Raw genomic sequence first — 19,214 nt, 5'->3', positions numbered from 1 at the left:
AAATGATGGAAAAAAAAAAAAAATAGGGATCCACAAATTAAGCTGTTGGAGGCCACAGCCCAGTTGAAAGATTTTGAAGGACCGAGTACAGAAGAACTGAAAAGCAGTAAACTTTATTTGCGAAACTGCAAAGGAGAACCACACTAGCCATGAAAATGGTCTTCTCATTTCTTTTCCTTATACTCCTACATAACCTTAGAAAATAATTTAACCTCTCTAATCCCAGTCACAGTCTTCCAGCTATAGCTGAGTGTTCAAAAACAAGCTGCTGCCACTGAATCAACAAAAGATCCCCCCGGCATTCTCACCCTGCCACTGGAATAAGAATGCAAATGCTACACAGCAACTGGGATTAAAAACATCTCTCTGTCTGTAGCCAAATAGGTTTAAAGTCTCCTCAGGAGAAAACCTGGAGGATTATCCATGCTTTCCAATTTATTATTCATTTCTAACTCATCTCCGTTCACCTCTAATTCATCATTCAGGCCTAGTACGGATGACATTAGTGTCTTCTAGGAGATGGACGTGAAGCTGCAACATTTGGGCTGCCACAGACAGACAGACTGACCTTCTGATCCAGCAATGCAGAGGGACAAGGGCAGACTAAGTCTATATTTCCACTTAGAGACTAACTAAATATGTACAGCTGAGAGGGGGCCTAAAGTTATACTTCTGAGTCTTCATTCTCCAGAGTGACCACTTTGCAAGAAAGTGAAATCTAGAGGCTCTGACATCTACTACGTGTTAACACCAGGAAACACTTGTGAACATATTTATTTTCAGGCTTCTCAAAGATATTCACAAAAGCTTCACTTTTGGAACAAAAGTGAGGTGATTATCTGCTGGCATGTTAAATACATTATTCAAATTTTTAAGCAGCAGGGAAGTTTTGCGTGCTATCTTGTCATATACTATTGCAATAAAAAGTTATGGTACCTCAAAACCTTCATGTTGAGAGCCAGGATACTCCTGTGCTGTATGGAACGAGAGGCTGCCCTTCCCCAGAGCGCTGCTGGCAGCTTCATAAACCACTAAAATGCCTCTAAAAACAAAACAAAAAGGCAAATCCTGTTCTTCATATTTCTTCTCTTACTCAGCAAGATTTATTATTTGACGGCTTCTGCCTTTCAGAAGCTTTTAACAGCATCATGAGCATAAAACCTGTCCCTTCTGTCCCCAGGTTTAGCTGAGTCTCTCGGGCCACCAGCAGCCAGACTCCGGTTGCCTTCCTGGCTTTTCTTTCACTAACATATTTCATTGTCTGTGCAGTTTGTTCTTCCTCCATCTCCCATCTCTTCCTGTCCTAGGTGAGGTAGGAGATGCCCAGCTGGGTGCAAGCAGAACTTCAAGCTGGTTGCAACACACATTGAGGCCAAGAACAGATTTATTCCCTGGCTGCGGAACACTCTCTGACATGTACCAAGACGTAATTTGCTAACACAAATTAGTAATATCAGGCCTTAGCCAGCCGCAGTTTGTGAATGAAGCATTTGAAATCCCCAGGGTATGAATTGAGACACCAACTCTGAAAGTGCGGGGTCGTGAGCAAGGGATGGACCCCACACAGTGCCTGGGATTAAAGGAGGATCTGCCTCTTGGTTTGCAAGTACCATGAATTTCACCACTACAGCCAAACCACTCATTTACAGCTATTATCAGTGTTCCCAGGGGCAGCGACACTCCAGAAAAAACCCAGAGCTACTTAGTCCATCCCATTCCCATCACCTCTGCTCACTGCTCTTCCTACCACCTGGTCAACCAAAGCTAAAGACGACCCTCCGTGAGCCCACCAGACCGTGCACTAAAAACAACAGATGCAGAAAAAGACACGCTGGATGCACAGAAGACAAGCGAGGATGGTTTGGTATCAGTTTTGGGGGAACCCTCCACAAGCTGTCTGTTGGTCGGAAGATCCCCAACCTCATGGAGGATAGAGAGCACCTGAGCACCGACCCGGGAGCCATCCCAACTTCAGAAGTTAAACCAGAAATGTTTGCAGCTCCCTGCAGCCCCCGAGAAAGGTCACCATCAACAGGGTGGAGACCAAAGCGAGCTAAATCCTGGATTTTAGATCATCCAAACAATCGGAACTTGGAGGGGTTATTTCGAAACATCAGGCATGACAGGGGCAGGCAGTCGGCCCAAGGGAGGCCGGTTCCACCGCAGAGCGATCCAGCATTGATTGATTCATACTTGAATCAAGGTTTCCTGTCGCCTATTACTTAACTTGGATACACAAAACCTACAAGCTCGAACACGCCGAACTCTGTTTTTAAGACTGGTATGCTGCCGCAGCACCTCTAACACGCTTTTATCCATCTAACTTGGAGTGTCAAACAGCATTTTGGACCACTAAGTTATGAACACAGGTCTTAAAACTCCCCGTCTAATCCCATAGCATCTGTCAGCCGCAGTATCCAGACAGAGGGAAGCCCGTCTCGCTCACAGAACGGCTCCTGGGATTTCCAGGCGAGACATCCCCCGTTTCCACTGCCTCCAGGGCTCGGCCTGGAAAGACGTTCAAGCAGCGCTCTGCAAAACGAGGCCTCGGTGCTCACCGCCCCGGCCAGCAGAAACGATGAACCTACCGTCTGTGAGACGGGTACCTTCACGCTGTAATTCAGCTCATGCTTCCCAGGTAAAGGCAGGAAGGATCCCTGCACCTCCCCTGCTTCAAGCACGCGGGGATTTGCGGCAGGGAAGGAATTTGGCCGGCTTCCCTTCGCTACGCAAAGGAAGGGAGAACAGGGATGTCTTCCCGGAAGGACCAGAAAATAGCCACGGCTCGAGTCAGGCTGCGGGGCAGGATGTGGAAGTCCTCGTTACAGCAATAAAAAGGTCTCAAGTACTTGGCTGGGGCGCCAGGAATCCACCGACACACCAGACTGGCTCCGAAAGGGCTTTTCGCATCAGCGCGGTGGGAACATCTGTGTTGGTTTGTTCCTCAGAAGATGGTCCGTTCCCCCTCACCGCAGAAGTCCTCGGTTACCTTCAAACCAGTGACACCTACTTCTCCTGCTCCCTCCTACCAACCTGGGATGTTTGGTCTCACGGACAGGTTTTAATTTCGCTTTAGAGGAGGGATGGCAAAGCACAACCTGACTCACACAGGAGAGGCAGAGGTTATGCTCTCGCCTCTTCTTCTGAAGGCAGAGAGCTCTTGTTTTCCATCCCAGGCCCAAATTAGTACTAATTATTCCATGCAAAATAGAGTTGCTTCAACAGGAAGGAATTAGGACAACAAATTATTCTGGAATAAAGAGCACTCGCTGCCTAAGCAAGTGATCTTGATCACATGGAATAAAAAGGGTGTTCTCCCACATGCATTTTGGGAAAAAAAAGCAGTTCTCAGTCCATTTTTTAAAAGACTTCTAATTTCCGCACCTGTCACAGTAGCCACCAGGATTCCCCCCGTGACCAACATGCCAAAACCCAACCCACACTCAGTTGTTTTGATTTCCACCATCAAAACTGCAGCCACCACGACCACCACAGTACCGCGCATATTAACATAACCACAGCGAAAGTGGGTTTGACGGCCACGGCTGATGCTTTCAGTTGGGTGAGTTTTGACTCGCGGCAGAGCGGGAAGGGGGACATAAACACGCACCTTACACCGCAAAAAACTCCACACGGGTCAACGTGGGGAGCAGCGTCGCCGTCACAAGGGTTTCCAGAGTCAGGTTGGGGGCACGGGTGGAATTCAAGGCCTCCTGAAGACAGTAGCCAGAGAACGGTGGGAATGAGCCAGCTCCGCACTCACGGCTGGGCAGATGTGACAGTGACAGCGTCCACCGAGCCCAAGACACGTTTCCCCATGAGTTTTGGCTACACACAGAAGTTTCAAGCACTGCCACATACTACAGCTTACGGGAAAACCATGTGAGTTGTATCTGAGAAAAGTGTTTCCAGCATTTTTTGTGAGTTTAATGAGAAGAAAGCACTCGTGATGAAAGCCACTCTACCCACTTGTAAATATGAGAGACACCAGGAAGAACAGGCTCAGACCAGTTTCTAGCAATATCCAGGACCAGCTGCTCCCAAGGAAGACGCAAGAAATCATTCTGGACAGTTTGGGAATCGCCTGCTTATCGGTAAATCTTTGCCTAAGCCCTTCAGATAGTGATTACGCACAATGGTTCATACCCCATGTATTAAATATTAATCCTTCCTAATGTGAGTGCCGATGTTCCGGTTATCCAACTGAGATAACCATACGCCCCCAACAGCCCAGCCCTTTTCCACCCCAAACCACATCAACACAACGTACAAAACCCAGCACAGAGCAGCAGCATTTTGCAATCCAGTTAGAGAACGAGCTGGCGATATTTGCCTCCGAGCCTGAAAGCAAAACAGCTGGATCTCCCCAAAAACAGGAGGGAAAGAGTTAAGAGCAGGGAGATGAATCAGCCCACTGTGATAAAACACTGACATTTCCCACCTCTCCGCTCTAGGGTTTCTTCCTGTCCGCAGGAGATGCTTGCGGACCTTGTTGCGTTCAAGTGATTTCCACCACAACAGGAAAGCTGGGGGATTTGGTTTATTTCAAGAGGAAAATGCAATTTGTGAGTGAAACCAGAAAGCGGCTGTGAGGGCTGAGCTCCTTCCCGTATAACACCAAGAGTAACGCACCAGCCAGCGGTTTGCTTGTCTGCTGAACTACTCCTGACACTATGGGAGCGTACGGGCGCTCTGTTCGACCCAAAATCGCCCGTCCCACGCTCCACAGGGTTTTGAGGCATCACGCAGACTACGACCACGCAAATGTGGCTCAGCACAGCCTTACCCAAAGCGGTTATGGCACAGGTCACGCAACCTGTGCTGGATTGGGATCCGCTGTCCTGCCGCAAACACAGAGGATTTGAGGAAAATAGATGTCAGTCGTCGTCTGGAGGAGACGGGGAGAGAGGGAATTCAAACTGCTCTTCCACAAGGATGTTGATGTTGGACTTGGACCAGTATCACAGCTCCACACAAAGCATCAGTTATTCGAGAGTGACATTTCAGCAAAGCAGAGCTATGTGTCCTATTAGCTCACAAACAATACAGCCGCACCAACGCCAGGGCAGCAATGCTCCTGGAAACGGGAAACATCTATTTTCAGCACCTCCCAGCATCCCCCCCCTCCCCACCCCTGGCTTTAACAAACTGTTTTTATAAAGATCAGGCAAAAGCCCCGAAGCTTCCTAGAGAAAACCCCCCAAAAACCTCTTCAACACACAGACGGGGAAGGTACCAGTGCCAATTTTCTGCCCAGCACAGACACCAAGTCTCTCCAACGCAGACCCCCCAGCTCCCAAACCTGTGGTCTGCGCCCCCCCCCAAAATTCCTGCCTTTCCACCTCAGCCACGGCAGAAGTCATTGCGGGAGCTGGCAGTGCCGTGATCGTCCCCAGGGTCCCTTTTCTCATCATTAAGCCGCTTTCCCAACCTCACAGCGGGAATAACGGCATGAGTTTGCATCCGATTCTTGACAGGGAGAGCCATAAATCCTCCTTGCACACCCGGCAGCTCCTTGGACTGGCTGCAGCCACCCCGGGCACCTCCTTCCCTGCCACCGGCCGCTGCAGCAACAGGAATTAAAATAAAGGTGAAAAACTCCTGCTGGGGATGCAGATCTATTTGCCCACGTCCCGTTTGTTTCTAGAGATCCTTGCACGGGAGAGGAAAAATCCCTAAACATTTTCAAAGCGTCCCGCATGTTCGCAACAAGCTCCAGCTACGGACAAGCAGAGAAGGGATGACTAATTTTTTTTTTAGCATAAAATGCTGCGGAGAGCGTCCTGTGAACAAGCAAAGTGAATTCCTGAGGCTCCCGGCAAGGACCCCGCTGCTCCTTGCGAAACTTCCCAGCTGGAACCTCGCAGCCCAAAAGCCAGAAAACATCATTTTTCCCTCCTCTGACAAACAGGGGCTGGGATTCCTTTTTCACGGCAGTATTTGGATTTGAACGTCAGGCCATATTTAGCAAAACGGGGCGGGGGGGGGGGGGTAAAAAAAGCCTCCCTTCCTTCCTGTCACATTTTCCAAGCCTCGATGACATCCAAGATCAGGAATAAGCGAGGAGGACACGGCTTCCCCGGCGTGGGAGAGCGCGGGAGCTCGTGGGTTCCCAGTTGGGGTGTCGGTGACACCGCTGAGGAGGGGACACAGCCCTGGGTATAGGGAGGGGACACAGCCCTGGGGACCACGGCGGGGACACAGCCCTGGGTATATGGATGGGACACGGCCCTGGCGTGGGGGCACCTCCCAAGGGCCAGCGCAGGCCATGAGCCCCCGAGGCTGGCGCACCCTCCCGAAAATCAGCCTTAAATCCCCGGTCTAGGCCAAGAGCCGCCGAGGAGCCGCTTCGGGGACGCGAGGCCGCGGACACGCGTGGGCGCCGCCCGGAGAGGCCCCGCCCGGCGCTTCCCACCCCCCTTCCCGCGCCCCCGCGTCGCCATAACAACCCCGGGCCCGGCCCCGCCGCCTCCCCCTCGCGGGGCCGCTCGCTCACCTGCGGGGCCGGGCCGGGCCCGCGCCTCCTCCCTCGCTGCTCCCGCCGCCGCCCTGAAGGCTCCGGTACGACGGCGCGGCGGCCGCGACCATGGAAAGGGTCGGGAGTGGGGGGGAGGTGGTGGTGGTGGGGAGGGGAGGGAAGGGGGCTCGGGAGGCACCGCCGCCCCTCAGCACCCCGCCGCGGGGCTGCCGGCCCTCAGCGGCGCCGCCGCCGCCCGCCCGCGGGTGCCGCCGCCGCCGCCATGGTGCGGCTGCACGCAGGGCGCGCTGCGCTGACAGCGCCGGGCGGGGCAGGGGCGGGGCCACGGCGGGATCCCTCCGCCAGGTGCCCGGGACGGGGACGTCGCCGTTACGGTGCTGCCACCTGCCGGTAGCGGAGGGGGGTCTGTCCCCTGTCCCACTGCCGGTACCGGGGTGGGGCGCCCCCTCCGTGCCTGCGCCGTGCGGCGGAGCCTTTTTGGAGGGGAGGCCCCGGCTCCCGGCCCGCCGCCATGAGGTAACGGGGAGGAGAAGGCGGGCGGCGCTCCCCCGCACAGCGCCTGTCTATCACCGCGACGGGCGTAGGCGGCAACCAATCAGCGGCGGCGACGCGCAGCGCGGGGCGGGCTCAGCGCGTCGTCCGGCGCAATCGCGGAAGGAAATTTGGATCTCTGAAAGCGGAGAGTCGCGAGTTGAACTTTAACCCGAGTGGTTTTAATTTGCGCGGTTTCCGCCCAGGAATTCCCCCTCTAGAAAAGGCCAAGCTCCTAGAGGAAAGCCCAAACTCCTAGAGAAAAGGCCAAGCTCCTCGAGAAAATCCCAGCGTTGCCGCGCACGTCAAGCCTCGGCAGGTGCTGAAGCGAGATGGGTTTTGCCGAGGACAAAGTCTACGAGCACATTATGAAAAACCTCAAGAACTTCAAGAACATCCGCGTGGCCTCGCTGGCCGATTCCCTCAGCTGCCTGACCGACGCCGACAGAGTAATCCTCCGCTTCCCCGAGCCCTGCCGCGCTCCTTCCATCATCCATATGTTAAGCAACCTCTATACGTTAAGCCTTACCTCTAAGCCAGACCTCTTAGATCCGCTCTGTGTTTTCTTTAGGACGAACTTCACACGCGGGAGGAGACACGAGGGAGCCACGCCACCGTCTATAGGTTCTACCAGCACCTGCGGTGCCGGCAGGGCTGGGTGCAGGACCTGATCGCCGCGCTGCGCCACGACAACGCCGGGGATCTGGCCGACGAGCTGCAGCACGTGTACGACTCCTGGCGAGCCCGTAGGTAGTTTTGGTGTCACCAGGTGCTGTCCCGGGGGTCTGGCGGAGATGGGGACACAAACGTGGTGTCCGTGGTGGCCTGGGGGTGTCTGTGGCTGCGTGCCCGGCCTGGGGATGGTGGAGTCGTTGTTGGAAGGCGGTTTGGTTTGCGTTGGGCTGGGTTTGTCACCTGGAGGGGAGATGGAAAGATGATGGAATCGTAGAATCATTTTGGGTGGAAGAGACCCTCGGGATGAGAGGGAAACGGCCTTAAGTTGCGCCAGGCGAGGTTGAGGTTGGATCTGGGGAACAATTTCTTCCCCAAAGGGCTGTGGGGCATTGGAACAGGCTGCCCAGGGCAGTGCTGGAGTCACCATCCCTGGAGGGGTTGGACAGACGCGGAGATGAGGTTCTTGGGGAGATGGGTTAGTGCCAGAGTTAGGTTATAGTTGGACTCCATGATCTTGAGGGTCTTTTCCAACCAAAATGATTCTGGGATTCTATGAATTAAGTGACAGGTGCAGGTGTGGAACAGGATCTGCAGAACGTTAGGAGCACCCACCGTTCTGTCAGAAAGCAGCACCAGTGAGATCATGTTACGCCAGGCTCTTTTTCAGACTCTTCCACACTACCCAGGTGTAAATACAGCCTTTCTAGCTTAGGAATTTGAATAGAACTGTTGATTTTCGGCTAGAAACACTGATCACCAAGTGCCATCTCCTCTCTCTCCCCACAAATCCAGCCTTTAACTCATCACTCAATAAGCTGAATAGCTCTCTATTGTTAATCTGAAAAGAAAAAAAAAAATTTAGAAACACAACCATTCCCCCACCCCTGGCACTACCTCATGTCCCTGAGAACCTCATCTCCACATCTGTTCAACCCCTCCAGGGATGGCGACTCCACCACTGCCCTGGGCAGCCGGATGAATGAAAGGTGCTGTGGGGACAGAGCGGGGGCACACGAGGGGCTGCCTCAGCCCCACACTCATCCTCTGCCTCCTCGTTTTTTTCCCCCCATGTCCCCACTCACAAATTTCCTTGGCTCCCCAGGTCCCGCGCCTCCCGCCGCTGCCTCCTCCCCTCCCGCAGCCAGCGCTGCCCATCCCGCCGTCTCCATTGCTGCCCAAACGCCGTCCCCAGGGCCAAACCCCATTCTGGGCGCCCCGTTAGTGGAGCAGCCGTGCCGAGACCTGCCCGTCGGTGGCCGCCCGCCTCTCCTGCCCGGTGCCACCACCACGAGTACAGACCTGGACGCCAGGGCCCCGGTGCAGGAATCGGTGAGCGTGGCATGTGTCAGATGGGGACACAAAGGTCCCGTTTGGGCTGGCGCATTGGTGGGTGGGGAGCCTGTGGTAGGGCTGGGATGTTGAGGGACACCCCAAGCAGCCTTTCGCTGCAGATCTCTACTGCATATTTGCTGCATCTGGTCACTTATAGCCTACATATGGCCCTATAGCTGCTCCCCTCTCCTGCTTCCCTTCCGCAGGTGGGAGTGCAGGGTCTGCTCTGTGAGTCTGGGCTCCCTGATCCCATGTGGAGCTCCTGTGAGCTGGGCCAAGGAGACACCCCTCATCGCCAGACTCATGTGGGGCACTGGGCTGGGGTTTCAGACACCCCAGAGATCCCAGAGCCCCTTATCCTGGCACAGCGATTTCATAAAATCAAAGAATCACAGATGGTTTCAGTTGCAGAGACCTTTCACACTCCCCCAGTGCCACCCTGCCATGAGCAGGGACATCTGCACCAGCTCAGGTTGCTCAGAGCCCCGTCCAGCCTGGCCTGGGATGTCTCCAGGGATGGTTCAGCCACCACCTCTCTGGCCAGCCTGGGCCAGGCTCTCACCACCCTTCAGGGCCAACAATTTCTTCTTCATATCCAGCCTGAATCTCCCCTCCTTTTGTTTAAAACCATCACCCCTTGTCCTATTGCAACAGGCCCTGCTCAAAAGTCTGTCCCCATCTTTCTTATGGGCCCCTTTCAAGTACAGAAAGGCCACGATAAGGTCTCCCCAGAGCTTCTCTTCTCTAGCTGAACACCCCAACTCTCTCACCCTGACCTCCCAGCAGAGCTGTTCCAGCCTCGGATCATTTCTGGGGCTCCTCTGGCCCCTCTCCAGCAGCTCCATGTGTGTCCTGTGCTGAGGACCCAGAGCTGGACCAGCACTGCAGAGGGGTCTCACCAGAGCAGAGTATTTAAAACAATTTAACACAGCTCATTTCTTTCCAGCTCCCAAAAAAGCTGGAGCAAGAGAGTCCCCAGCCACCTCCGCCTGGGAGCACAGTCCATGATGGATCGAGTGGTGGGCACGATGGAGAGGGGCATCTCCCACACCCCACCGAGGCTGTGCAGGTGGCAGCAGGACCCCCCAGGGCAGGCACCGTGGCTGTGCCATCGGCCACCACCCCCGATCAGGGCCGGGACTGGCTGAGCCGCCAGCAGCACCCAGTGTGTGTGGATAATGGGTGTTTTGGGAACGCCAACCACCTGCATCGCGGCGCGCCAGGCTTGGGTCTGGGCAGCTCTCTGCTGCCGAGGGCTGCGGGTGCTGCTGGTGGCCCCCAGCAGCCCAGGAACGAGCCTGAAGAGAATTTCTACATCTCCACTGAGTTGCCCCCAAGGCCGGAGGAATCTGCTCGCAGCGGGGGGCTGCAGCCCCCAGACTCACCGCCAAAAAAACAGGCTGTGCCTGATTCCGAGCACGACAGGCCCCCAAGCAGCTTCGTGGATGTGCGTGCCCCCCTGCTCATACAGCAGCAGTTTGATGCGGAGCAGAAGCGGGTTGAGATGCTGCAAGAGCACGAAGGAGACAGAGGTGGGTTTGCTTCCCGCAGAGCCATGTATCTGCTGTGCTGATGGGGACTGGGGCTGTAGGTGCTGCTTGGTGCCCATCCTGCTTGACAATGAGGATGGAGAGTGGCAGAGAAGGTGCAGGTGTGGGGTAGAGCCCCACTGGAGGCCATGGGGACTCTCTCAAAGAACGGTGGCAGCTGCAGCTGTTGGTACAGGACAACCTGAGGTTGTGTCTGCCTTGGTGGCCCATGAACACTCCTGGTGCTGCAGAGAGCGGCTCTCTGCTCATGTCACCCATCCCTGGGCGCAGTGACCTCCCCCAGGAGGGGAGCGAGGTTGGGTTGTGCAGAAATCCAGCTCAGTTGCTTGTTTTCCCAGGGTTTTTCCTCCAGTTGTTGTTGCTCGCTGCCTAACATCATGCCCAAGGCTTGGCAGAGGCACTTGCCTCATTTCTGCCAGTTAAATGTCTGCACCGCCTATTTCAGCAACCTGGGGACACCCTGCTCTTAAAGGGAGGAACAGACTGGGTGTACTGGTTTTGCTGGTGCCATCTGGTTTAGCTGCACCTACCGGGAGAGCTCGAGTGCCGTGGCAGAACCAGGGCGACACAGGCAGCACCCGGTCATGCTGGGTCCTGCTCCCCACGAACCCTCCTCAGTTCCAGGAGGATCCTGTTGCAGCACCCTTGAGGAAAAGCAAAACTCACCTTTTAGGTCTTGTGATTAACACAATACCTTTTTGTTTTCTCCCTGACAGACAGTTCAACAGAAACAACTACCCTGGTTGCTACGCTTGTGCCCAGAGATGCTTCCCTGTCCTGCGACACCTCCCTGAAGCCTCCCGTGCAAGAAGAAAAACGGCCCGCGGGGGAGACAGCCAGCGGCCCCTGTTCGGTGCCCACGGAGGAGAAAGTAAGTGACCTTTCCTGGTGCCACTTGCATTGCATTCAGGTCCTTGCAGACTCCCCCATCTAGAAGATTTTGTGCTGCACTGTTAAGATTTTGAGCTGGTGGTGGTTTATTCAAGGCTTTTTTTCCCCACTGTGTTCATGTCCCCATGGGGATACTGTATTTTGGAGCACGGGAGAAGGGAGCCAAGGTTTGTCAGGCTTTGACTACATATTTCCCCTCTTTGACTTGCCAGTCAGTCTCTTGGCTTCCAGGTGCCTCTTTCCACCCCTCTCCTTGCAGTTTGTCTCCCCTTTTCTCCTTCCTGTATCTCCTCAGAGCCCAAACACCTCCCTGCCCAGCTCACCCTCCCAGCCCTGGCAGTTACCCGTGACCTGAACTCACTATTAGTGGCTGTGGACGTGGTTCTTGAGTGCTGAAGTGGGTTTGTGGTGTGATGCGGGTGCTCCCCGCGGCACCCACCTCCTCTCGTTGTCTCCCAAAGGTGCTCCCAGCCTCGGCGGTCCCTATTCCGACAGTCGCAGGAAGCTTTGAAGTCACGTCTGGGAGGACGGCATCCCGGGTGAGCTCTGCCAGAACCATCTGGGTGTCTTGCAGCAGCGTGGAGAGGGATGTGGAGCCCAGCAAGCCGGGTGTCCTCCTGTCCACGGCTGGGGAGGGCCCAGATGTGGCTGGCAGGTGCCCAAGCTCTCAGGGACCCAGTGGCCACCATTCCAGGTCATCTAGTAGCCTCACCTTCAGCAGCGACCTGCTCTTGGTGAGCACGGATAGCTCCAGCTCGGGAGAAACGCTCTCCAGAGTCTCCTTGGGATGTTCTGCTCCAGCAGCCCATGAAAACGCCAGGGAAAAGGAGAAACCTGGAGCAAGTGGAGACTCTTCCCCATTGAGCTGGGCCAGCACCTCCCTGGGCACCCATGAGGTCCGTGTGGACCATTACCCCAGCACCCAGCTCAGGGCGGGCAGCGACCTCCGAGATGGAGAAGATCCCCTCGGAGACCCTCTGGTTTTTGACTCGTCTGAGGTCACAGTCCCCTGTGGGGACAGCAGCAGACTGTCCCTGTCACACCTCGTTCCAGCCGTGGGCATCGCTGTGATTTCAGCTCTGGCGTTCCTGGTGTACGCTCGGATGCGGAAATAGCGCTGGAGCGGAGGGGGATGCCACGACCGTCGCTCAGCCTCGGCGATTCCTCTTCGGAGCAGGGATTTGGCCAACGTTTGAAGCTTGAGGAGCAGCGGCAGGGATGGTAGGGGTGTTGTTAAATCTGTTTCTGGAAGGTTTTGCTGGAAGGGGCCTTGGTTGTGTGATGCTGTTGGGTTTGGGTCTGTTCCCCCACCATTTCCCAACTGTCTTCTTGTCTGTAGCCTTCTCCTTTTACACCCACAGAGAGGATCTCACTCTGGGAGCAATCCCTTGAGTCAAAAAAGAAAGTCCTCATGGTGATTCTCCACGTTTTCCTTGTTTGGTCCCAGGAGGCCCCAGGGAAACATGTTCTGATTGTCCAAAGGGTGACCCTCCGGGTCCCTGCAGGCAGCACAGCCAGGAGAGGTTTTGCAGATCTGTAAAAGTGGAGCTGATTGTGTTGGCTCTGCTCATCTCAGCTTGAAAACCTGCCCGAGGGTCTGTGCAGGAGCCTTCACCTCATGTTGAATTTGTATTACTCAGTGTCTCCGGCTTTGCTGCGGGGACCTTTGTCTGTTTTTACTGCTGCTTTTTCATGGTGCTGGGTGTGCGGGCAGGACCCCGTGCAGCAAGTGACGCTCGTTTGTGACAAAGAGACACCCCTGTGATGAAAAAGTGCCAAGGGAGAGCACATGTGAGCTGTCCCCTCTCCCAAGAACTGTCATCCTGCTTCAGTGCTTTGCTTCGGAGCATCCTCCCCACTCCTGAGGGTCAGGGATGGGCACTGACACCCTGGGGATGAAGCTGAGGAGCAGGAAAGATCCACATCTCTCCAGCTTTCTCGAGGATCAACCTTATTTCACCCCCCTCCGGCCAGGGAAAGGGGGATTATGGCTTTAAGAGGAACGTTTCACACAAAGCCAGTGTTAAGTGGACTTGGTCCCACACAGGATTATTGGGCGTCTTCGATCTTTAGGCTGTATTTTTAGCACCTGGCTGGGAGGGTGGATGTAGTTCTTGCTTTTCCCGATACCTGGTGCTAAGGGATAGGAATATGGGAAACTTGTGTCCAGGCTGCGACACAAATGGGATTGATTCTGTTCAATGCAGGGAGGCCACAGCCAGTGGTCAAGATGCTCTGGGCTATCCTGAAGGTTTAAAATTGCATTTAAAATTGCAGTCTGTCATTTCCCTGCTGCCCCCCAGGGATCAGCTTGGAATGCGAGGGGATTGGGCTGCAAGATTTCGAAGATAAATTCCTCAAACCCAGATAAATATCCCCAGCTTCCCCCTGCCCAGGGCAGCGTTTGGGGGCAGCAGCAGCCCCGCTTAGTTCCTGCTGGCACCAGTTCTAGCTCTAGGTGGAGTTTAGTGATCACCAGCCCTGCTGCCCACTTCTGCAGCTGCAGGTTGTTCCTGATCTAATCCCTCCCAAAATCACAGGGGTACAGAAGTAGCAAAACTATTTTTATGTAGTTAGAGGGTTGTTGTAGCTAGAGGATTTTCTTTTTTAAGCTCTAAAGATGCTCGTGCAGGCTTTAGGGTGTTCCCACCCTCCTGTGATATGCTGGGGGGGCAACATGGGAGCTGAATTTGCACAGAACTCGTGCCATGGGCTGGCACGGTTTGGATCCAGCAAGCCCCAAGGATGCCGTGGGCTTTAAACCGTGGCAGTGGCCTGGCGCTGATGTCCAGGCTGTTGCTTCTTCCCTGCTTTACTGTGGCCAGTAACTTATTCCTCCTGGATTCCTGCCGTTCGGTCACAGCTTCCCAAAATACGACCTGCTTGCTGGAGATGAGCTCCCCAGGACCTGGCTGCAAAGTGCAGCCGTCATGTAAATGATGAGGACAATAAATATCTGTGACAGCGAAGGGTTGATTTTGATCTGACAGGGCTGCTCTCCAGGCAAACCAGAGATGTTCAGTGCTTGCTCTGTGATGAGTGTTTTATCTGTCAGAGGTAGGGATGGAGCTTTTAAAGAATCGTAGAATCTTTTTGGTTGGAAAAGACCCTCAACACCATCGAGTCCAACCGTTCCACTGCCCCTGGCACTGCCCCATGTCCCTGAGAACCTCATCTCCACATCTGTTCAACCCCTCCAGGGATGGTGACTCCACCACTGCCCTGGGTGCCTGTTCCAATGCCCCACAGCCCTTTGGGGAAGAAATTGTTCCCAAGATTCAACCTCAACCTCCCCTGGTGCAACTTGAGGCTGTTTCCTCTGGTCCTGGCGCTTGTTCCTGGGGAGCAGAGCCCGACCCCCCCGGCTCCAAGCTCCTTTCAGGCAGGTCAGAGATCAGAAGGTCTCCCCTCAGCTCCTGTTCTCCAGCTGAACCCCCAGCTCCCTCAGCCGCTCCCATCACACTTGTGCTCCAGCCCCTCACCAGCTCCGTTCCCTTCTCTCAACTCGCTCCAGCACCTCAAGGCCTTTCTTGTCCTGAGGGGCCCACACTTGACCTCCTCCGCCAGCAGAGGGGACGTGGGGGCTGTTCTCCCCATTTGAAGACAATGAGGTGACTTGTCCAAAACCTGCCCACAAGTGGGGTGAAGGACTCAGGATTCCCTGTTCCCAGTAAACTGTTTATTTTTTTTCCTCACCTTTCATAATTTTGTCAGGCTTCGTAGGGACCTGTCACCTCCCCGTGAAAGCTGCAGTTTTCAGCATTAAGAATTGCACTTTATTATTTGCAGTAAGGAAACCTCCCCAAATCCTTTCACCTTTTTAAAAGGCTGATGTTTACTACTGAATATTGCACCAAAATAAAGCAGAATACACATTGTAAAGCAGAGTACGTGAGCCTGCATAACCCTCTCCAGAATGCATCCAAAACTTGGTTAAAGAGCGGGGGTGTGTGCCTTCTCCACACGTTTTCTGTGTGATCCATGAGATCTCAAACCAGCAGCATCCGTACCAAGGCCCTTTTCTCTGATGCTTCACTTGCCTGCAAAATTCTTCATGTATTTTCCCACTACATTTTAGCAATGGTTTGTGTGTTTTGCCTTTTCGCGTTGAGTCGCTCTTGTGAAACAGCTGGTTTATCGCCACTTCAGACTCGATAAAAACAGACATTCATTTTTCTGCTGTGAAGTGCCGGCATTTTTGGGGTGTAACGTAGCACTTTAAAAGTGTAATCGCCAGGTAAGCCTGCAGGGAACTGTGTCCCTGCACATCTTTTAAAAAAAAAATTTTAAAAAAGCTTTTTACTAACTGTATAATAAAATCATTTGCCACTTGACACTCAACTCGTGAGGTTGCCGTGCGTGTGTGTAAGATGAGGGGGGAGGATTTCAGCTTTTGAAGCTTCTATGGAGTGAGGGAAGTTTTCACCTACAAGTTGGCTGGAGAATTAAATCCCAGACTTACCTGCTCAGGGAGTGGAGGCCACAAAGAAGGATCTGAACATCCATCCTCTGCTTTTTTTTGGGAGGGTGGCTGCAATTTGGTTTTCCCATTTAAGAAGATAGATGTTTTCAGAGAAAGGTGTTGGTACAACTTCTGCCATACGCGATTTCAAGCGACTCTGTGGGATTTGGAACATTCTCCTCGCCATGGAGCTGTGTTTGGATTTTTCAGAGAACCTTTGCCTGAGCGTCTGCTGGGAATTCAGCTTCCTCACCTCTTCCTTCTCCTCAGCCCGCCAGCTCTGGTAAAACCCTCACTTTGATATTCTGGGTTGTTTGTTGCGCACAGTGGGGTGACACCTCCCGTTCCAGCATCCCAGAGACGAGTGGTGACCTCGCAGGGTTTGGGGGGCGGTTCAGATAGTGCCGAGAGCCACCAAATCTGGTGCAAGGGGCAGGTAAAACCCCTCTCAGCTGCTCCCAGCGGTGGCTGGAGCTGTGTCAGCGTCTTGAGGAGCAGGAGGTTTATGAAACCAGAGGAAATGCTCTGAAGGGCACTAACGGCTTCACATGTTGCCACGGCGAGATCGAGGCCACCAGTCTACATCAGGAAGAAGAGGCGGGACAGAATTTGGGGACAATTTTCTGTCCTTATTTTGGAGCAAGCACAGGTCCTGGTCTAGAGGATGGGCTTCCTAGGACCTCAGAGTAGGCTGAGGGTGAAGACGGGGAGGGTGTTTCTCGGCGCAGCAAACAGCTGAGCTGCACGAGTCGTATCATCAGGATGTTGCGGTCACTAAAGAGGAACCAGGCAGGTTCTGTGAAGAAAAATGCACTAAAGGTTTTTAAGCAGAAATCTGAGCTGCAAACTGTTGCAAGGTAGAAGAGAAATAGGGTCGTAGGCAGCTGTTGGTGGGTGGTGACAGGCTGGGAAGGGACTAGCTGTCACCAGGGAGGTTCAGATTGGATCTTGCGAACAATTTCTTCCCGGAAAGGGCTGTTGGGCATTGGAACAGGCTGCCCAGGGCAGTGGTGGAGTCACCATCCCTGGAGGGGTTGAACAGACGGAGATGAGGTTCTCGGGGACATGGGGTAGTGCCAGGGGTGGGGTAACGGTTGCACTTGATCTTGAGGGTCTTTTCCAACCAAAATAATTCTCTGATTCTATTCTACAAGTCCATGAGTGTGCTGCAGTGCACAGTACAGCCCAGGGTGCTGCTCACACTTCTTCATGATCCAGATTCTCCCATATTCTGTTTGAATTGGATCCCGGGATCCTGCACAGCAAAGGCAGCTGGGCTACCTTTCCCACGCCAGGCTCCGCTCTGACCTGCAGAACAGAGACCGACGTCCCCAAACCCAGCTCCGCTCACCCCTCACTGGCGAGGCCGCCCTGGGGTGAGTCACCCTGCGGCGTTTGCATTTTGGGGACGAGCAGGAAGTTTTTGAGCAGCATGACAAAACCAGACCTTTTCAGTAGCATTCCGTGCCCTCTCCACGCTGCCTTTTACACAAGAGGCTCCCAAGGGCTCTGCTACGTGTTCACTCGCTTTCTGCTTTCCCAGCTGGAGCTCTGGATTTACAGCCCAGGTAAATGAAACACGTTTAGGGCCCGGTACTGACAATACTCTGAATTTCAGGCAACGAAGCTCAGCGAGTTCGTTCCTTAACAAAATGAAGACAGTGCTTTTGTTAAGAAGTGTCATTTTTCTTCAGAGAGGTTGTACTTCATCTCACATGGGCACTAACACCATTTATATGTGATATTAAAATTATACAAACTAAATTTGACCAATCCCTTTGCCTCGTTTTCACCAGAGCAGCCAGAATTCAGCAAATTCTTACCGAAATTATTACACCTGCTTTGAACACCAGCTGCTTATCCCTTTGGTATCGAGTTAATGCCTGAGGATTGCGGTGAGCTGGGATTAACGCAGTGCAGGTAAAGAGCACCAGGGGTCACTGGATTGCAGTTCCACGCTTGGCCATGCTCTGGGTGTGTGAGACATCACTCAGCGTTCCACCTGGGAACCTCCAGTGTGTTACAACTGGATCTATTATGGTGTAAAATAGTCTGAGAGTCTGTTTTCCTCTTGAATGTCACCCTGTTGATGGTTGCTTGTGCCACGCTTTATGGACACCTCAGTTCTTCTGTTGCCTGCGTGGCTGCTGCTGTAGTTGGGAGCTCAGCATTGATAAATGTAGGGTCTGAGTTTAAAGAATAGGACGTATCTGGATTTAAATTATGTCGTGATACATAAGGGAGCCAAGGATTGATGCAGAACGTATCCTGAATCCTTGACCCTTGTTTCTTTGTCTCTCCTGCTAAATCTCTTGTCTTGGTTCCCATTTTATTCTCTCTCGTCCTTTCCTCTGAACTTGCCAGATGTCTGAAGAACCGCAGTGTTTTCATCTGCCCTCACTGAGAGTTCGGATCCAGCGTGACCTCCAAGGCCTTGTGAAGGGAAACAGGACTTGTTTCTGGCTCTTCCTCTCTGAAAGGGAAACCTCAGCTCTCCCCAACAAGGCCAGAACCCCGCTAATTATCCTTCAGGACACGCCGAGCTCAGAAACACGTTTTACTTTTTCTCAGAGCCATTAACGTGGCCCAGAGAAATTATCAAACAGGTGGCCTCACCGGCAGCACCAGCAGCGATGCTGAGCTCCCCAGGCTGGTGACTGGAGCTGGTGACAGGGTGAGCTGCAGCTGGGGATGGAGGTTTAGGCCCGAGGAGGTTTAGGCCCGAGGCCTCAATGGCCCCAGCCCAGCCTGTGCTCCCACGGGGGGCGGTGGGGGAGGCCCAACGGCACAGGCCTGACACGGTGGGGGCCCAGGGGTCACAGAACCGCCCCACAGCGAGGGGATGATGGAGGCCTCGCTATCTGCATATGCAAATCGCATGGAAAGCAGCCCCGGCCCACCCAGTCCTACTGCGGTCTTCCTGCAGCCCCTGTCTGCGTTGCCATAGTTACCCGCACTGTCAATCACCCGGCCTTCTCCCGCCCCGACCAGGCAGCTGCCTCACACCATTGGACAGCTGCCGTGTCATTCTCTTGCTAAAGGAAAGCCATAGGCCGACGCTGCCGCATATCGGCCCGCCCCCGCGGCCGCCTTAATCCCCGCCCCGTCCCGAGCTGGCGCGTTGATTGGGCAGCCGCCCTCGTCACTACTCGCGGCGGAGCGGTGCGGGAGGGCCTAGCGCCCCGCTGCCGTCCAAACCCCGCCTCCCATTGGCCAACTCGCCTGTCGCTCCGCGCGGCGGAAGGCGCTGATTGGAGGCGCCTAATCCCGCCTTCCCCCCGCCCGGGTCCGAGAG

At 54.2% G+C, this 19,214-nt stretch overlaps 2 protein-coding genes across 2 annotated transcripts in view; one reads left to right on the top strand and one right to left on the bottom strand.

Moving 5' to 3' along the window:
• Nucleotides 1–6,783, bottom strand: part of PTPRA (protein tyrosine phosphatase receptor type A) — a 122,296-nt gene extending 115,513 nt beyond the window's left edge. Inside the window, exon 1 of the mRNA XM_065633088.1 lies at nucleotides 6,497–6,783. The gene's annotated coding sequence lies outside the window, so the exon portion shown is untranslated. The remainder of the gene's footprint in view (nucleotides 1–6,496) is intronic.
• A 364-nt stretch (nucleotides 6,784–7,147) lies between these two features.
• On the top strand, nucleotides 7,148–15,791 carry MAVS (mitochondrial antiviral signaling protein). The gene is made up of 6 exons (XM_065633761.1): nucleotides 7,148–7,458; nucleotides 7,581–7,755; nucleotides 8,787–9,013; nucleotides 9,963–10,548; nucleotides 11,283–11,437; nucleotides 11,919–15,791. The coding sequence occupies exons 1-6, from the start codon at nucleotides 7,342–7,344 to the stop codon at nucleotides 12,570–12,572; spliced, it is 1,914 nt and encodes a 637-aa protein (XP_065489833.1). The 5' UTR covers nucleotides 7,148–7,341; the 3' UTR covers nucleotides 12,573–15,791.
• The last annotated feature ends 3,423 nt before the right edge of the window (nucleotides 15,792–19,214 follow it).

This window comes from Caloenas nicobarica, chromosome 4 (genome assembly GCF_036013445.1).
Source record: "Caloenas nicobarica isolate bCalNic1 chromosome 4, bCalNic1.hap1, whole genome shotgun sequence".
In the NCBI taxonomy this organism is placed as follows: Eukaryota; Metazoa; Chordata; class Aves; order Columbiformes; family Columbidae; genus Caloenas; species Caloenas nicobarica.
This window is presented reverse-complemented; position numbering and strand designations above follow the sequence as displayed.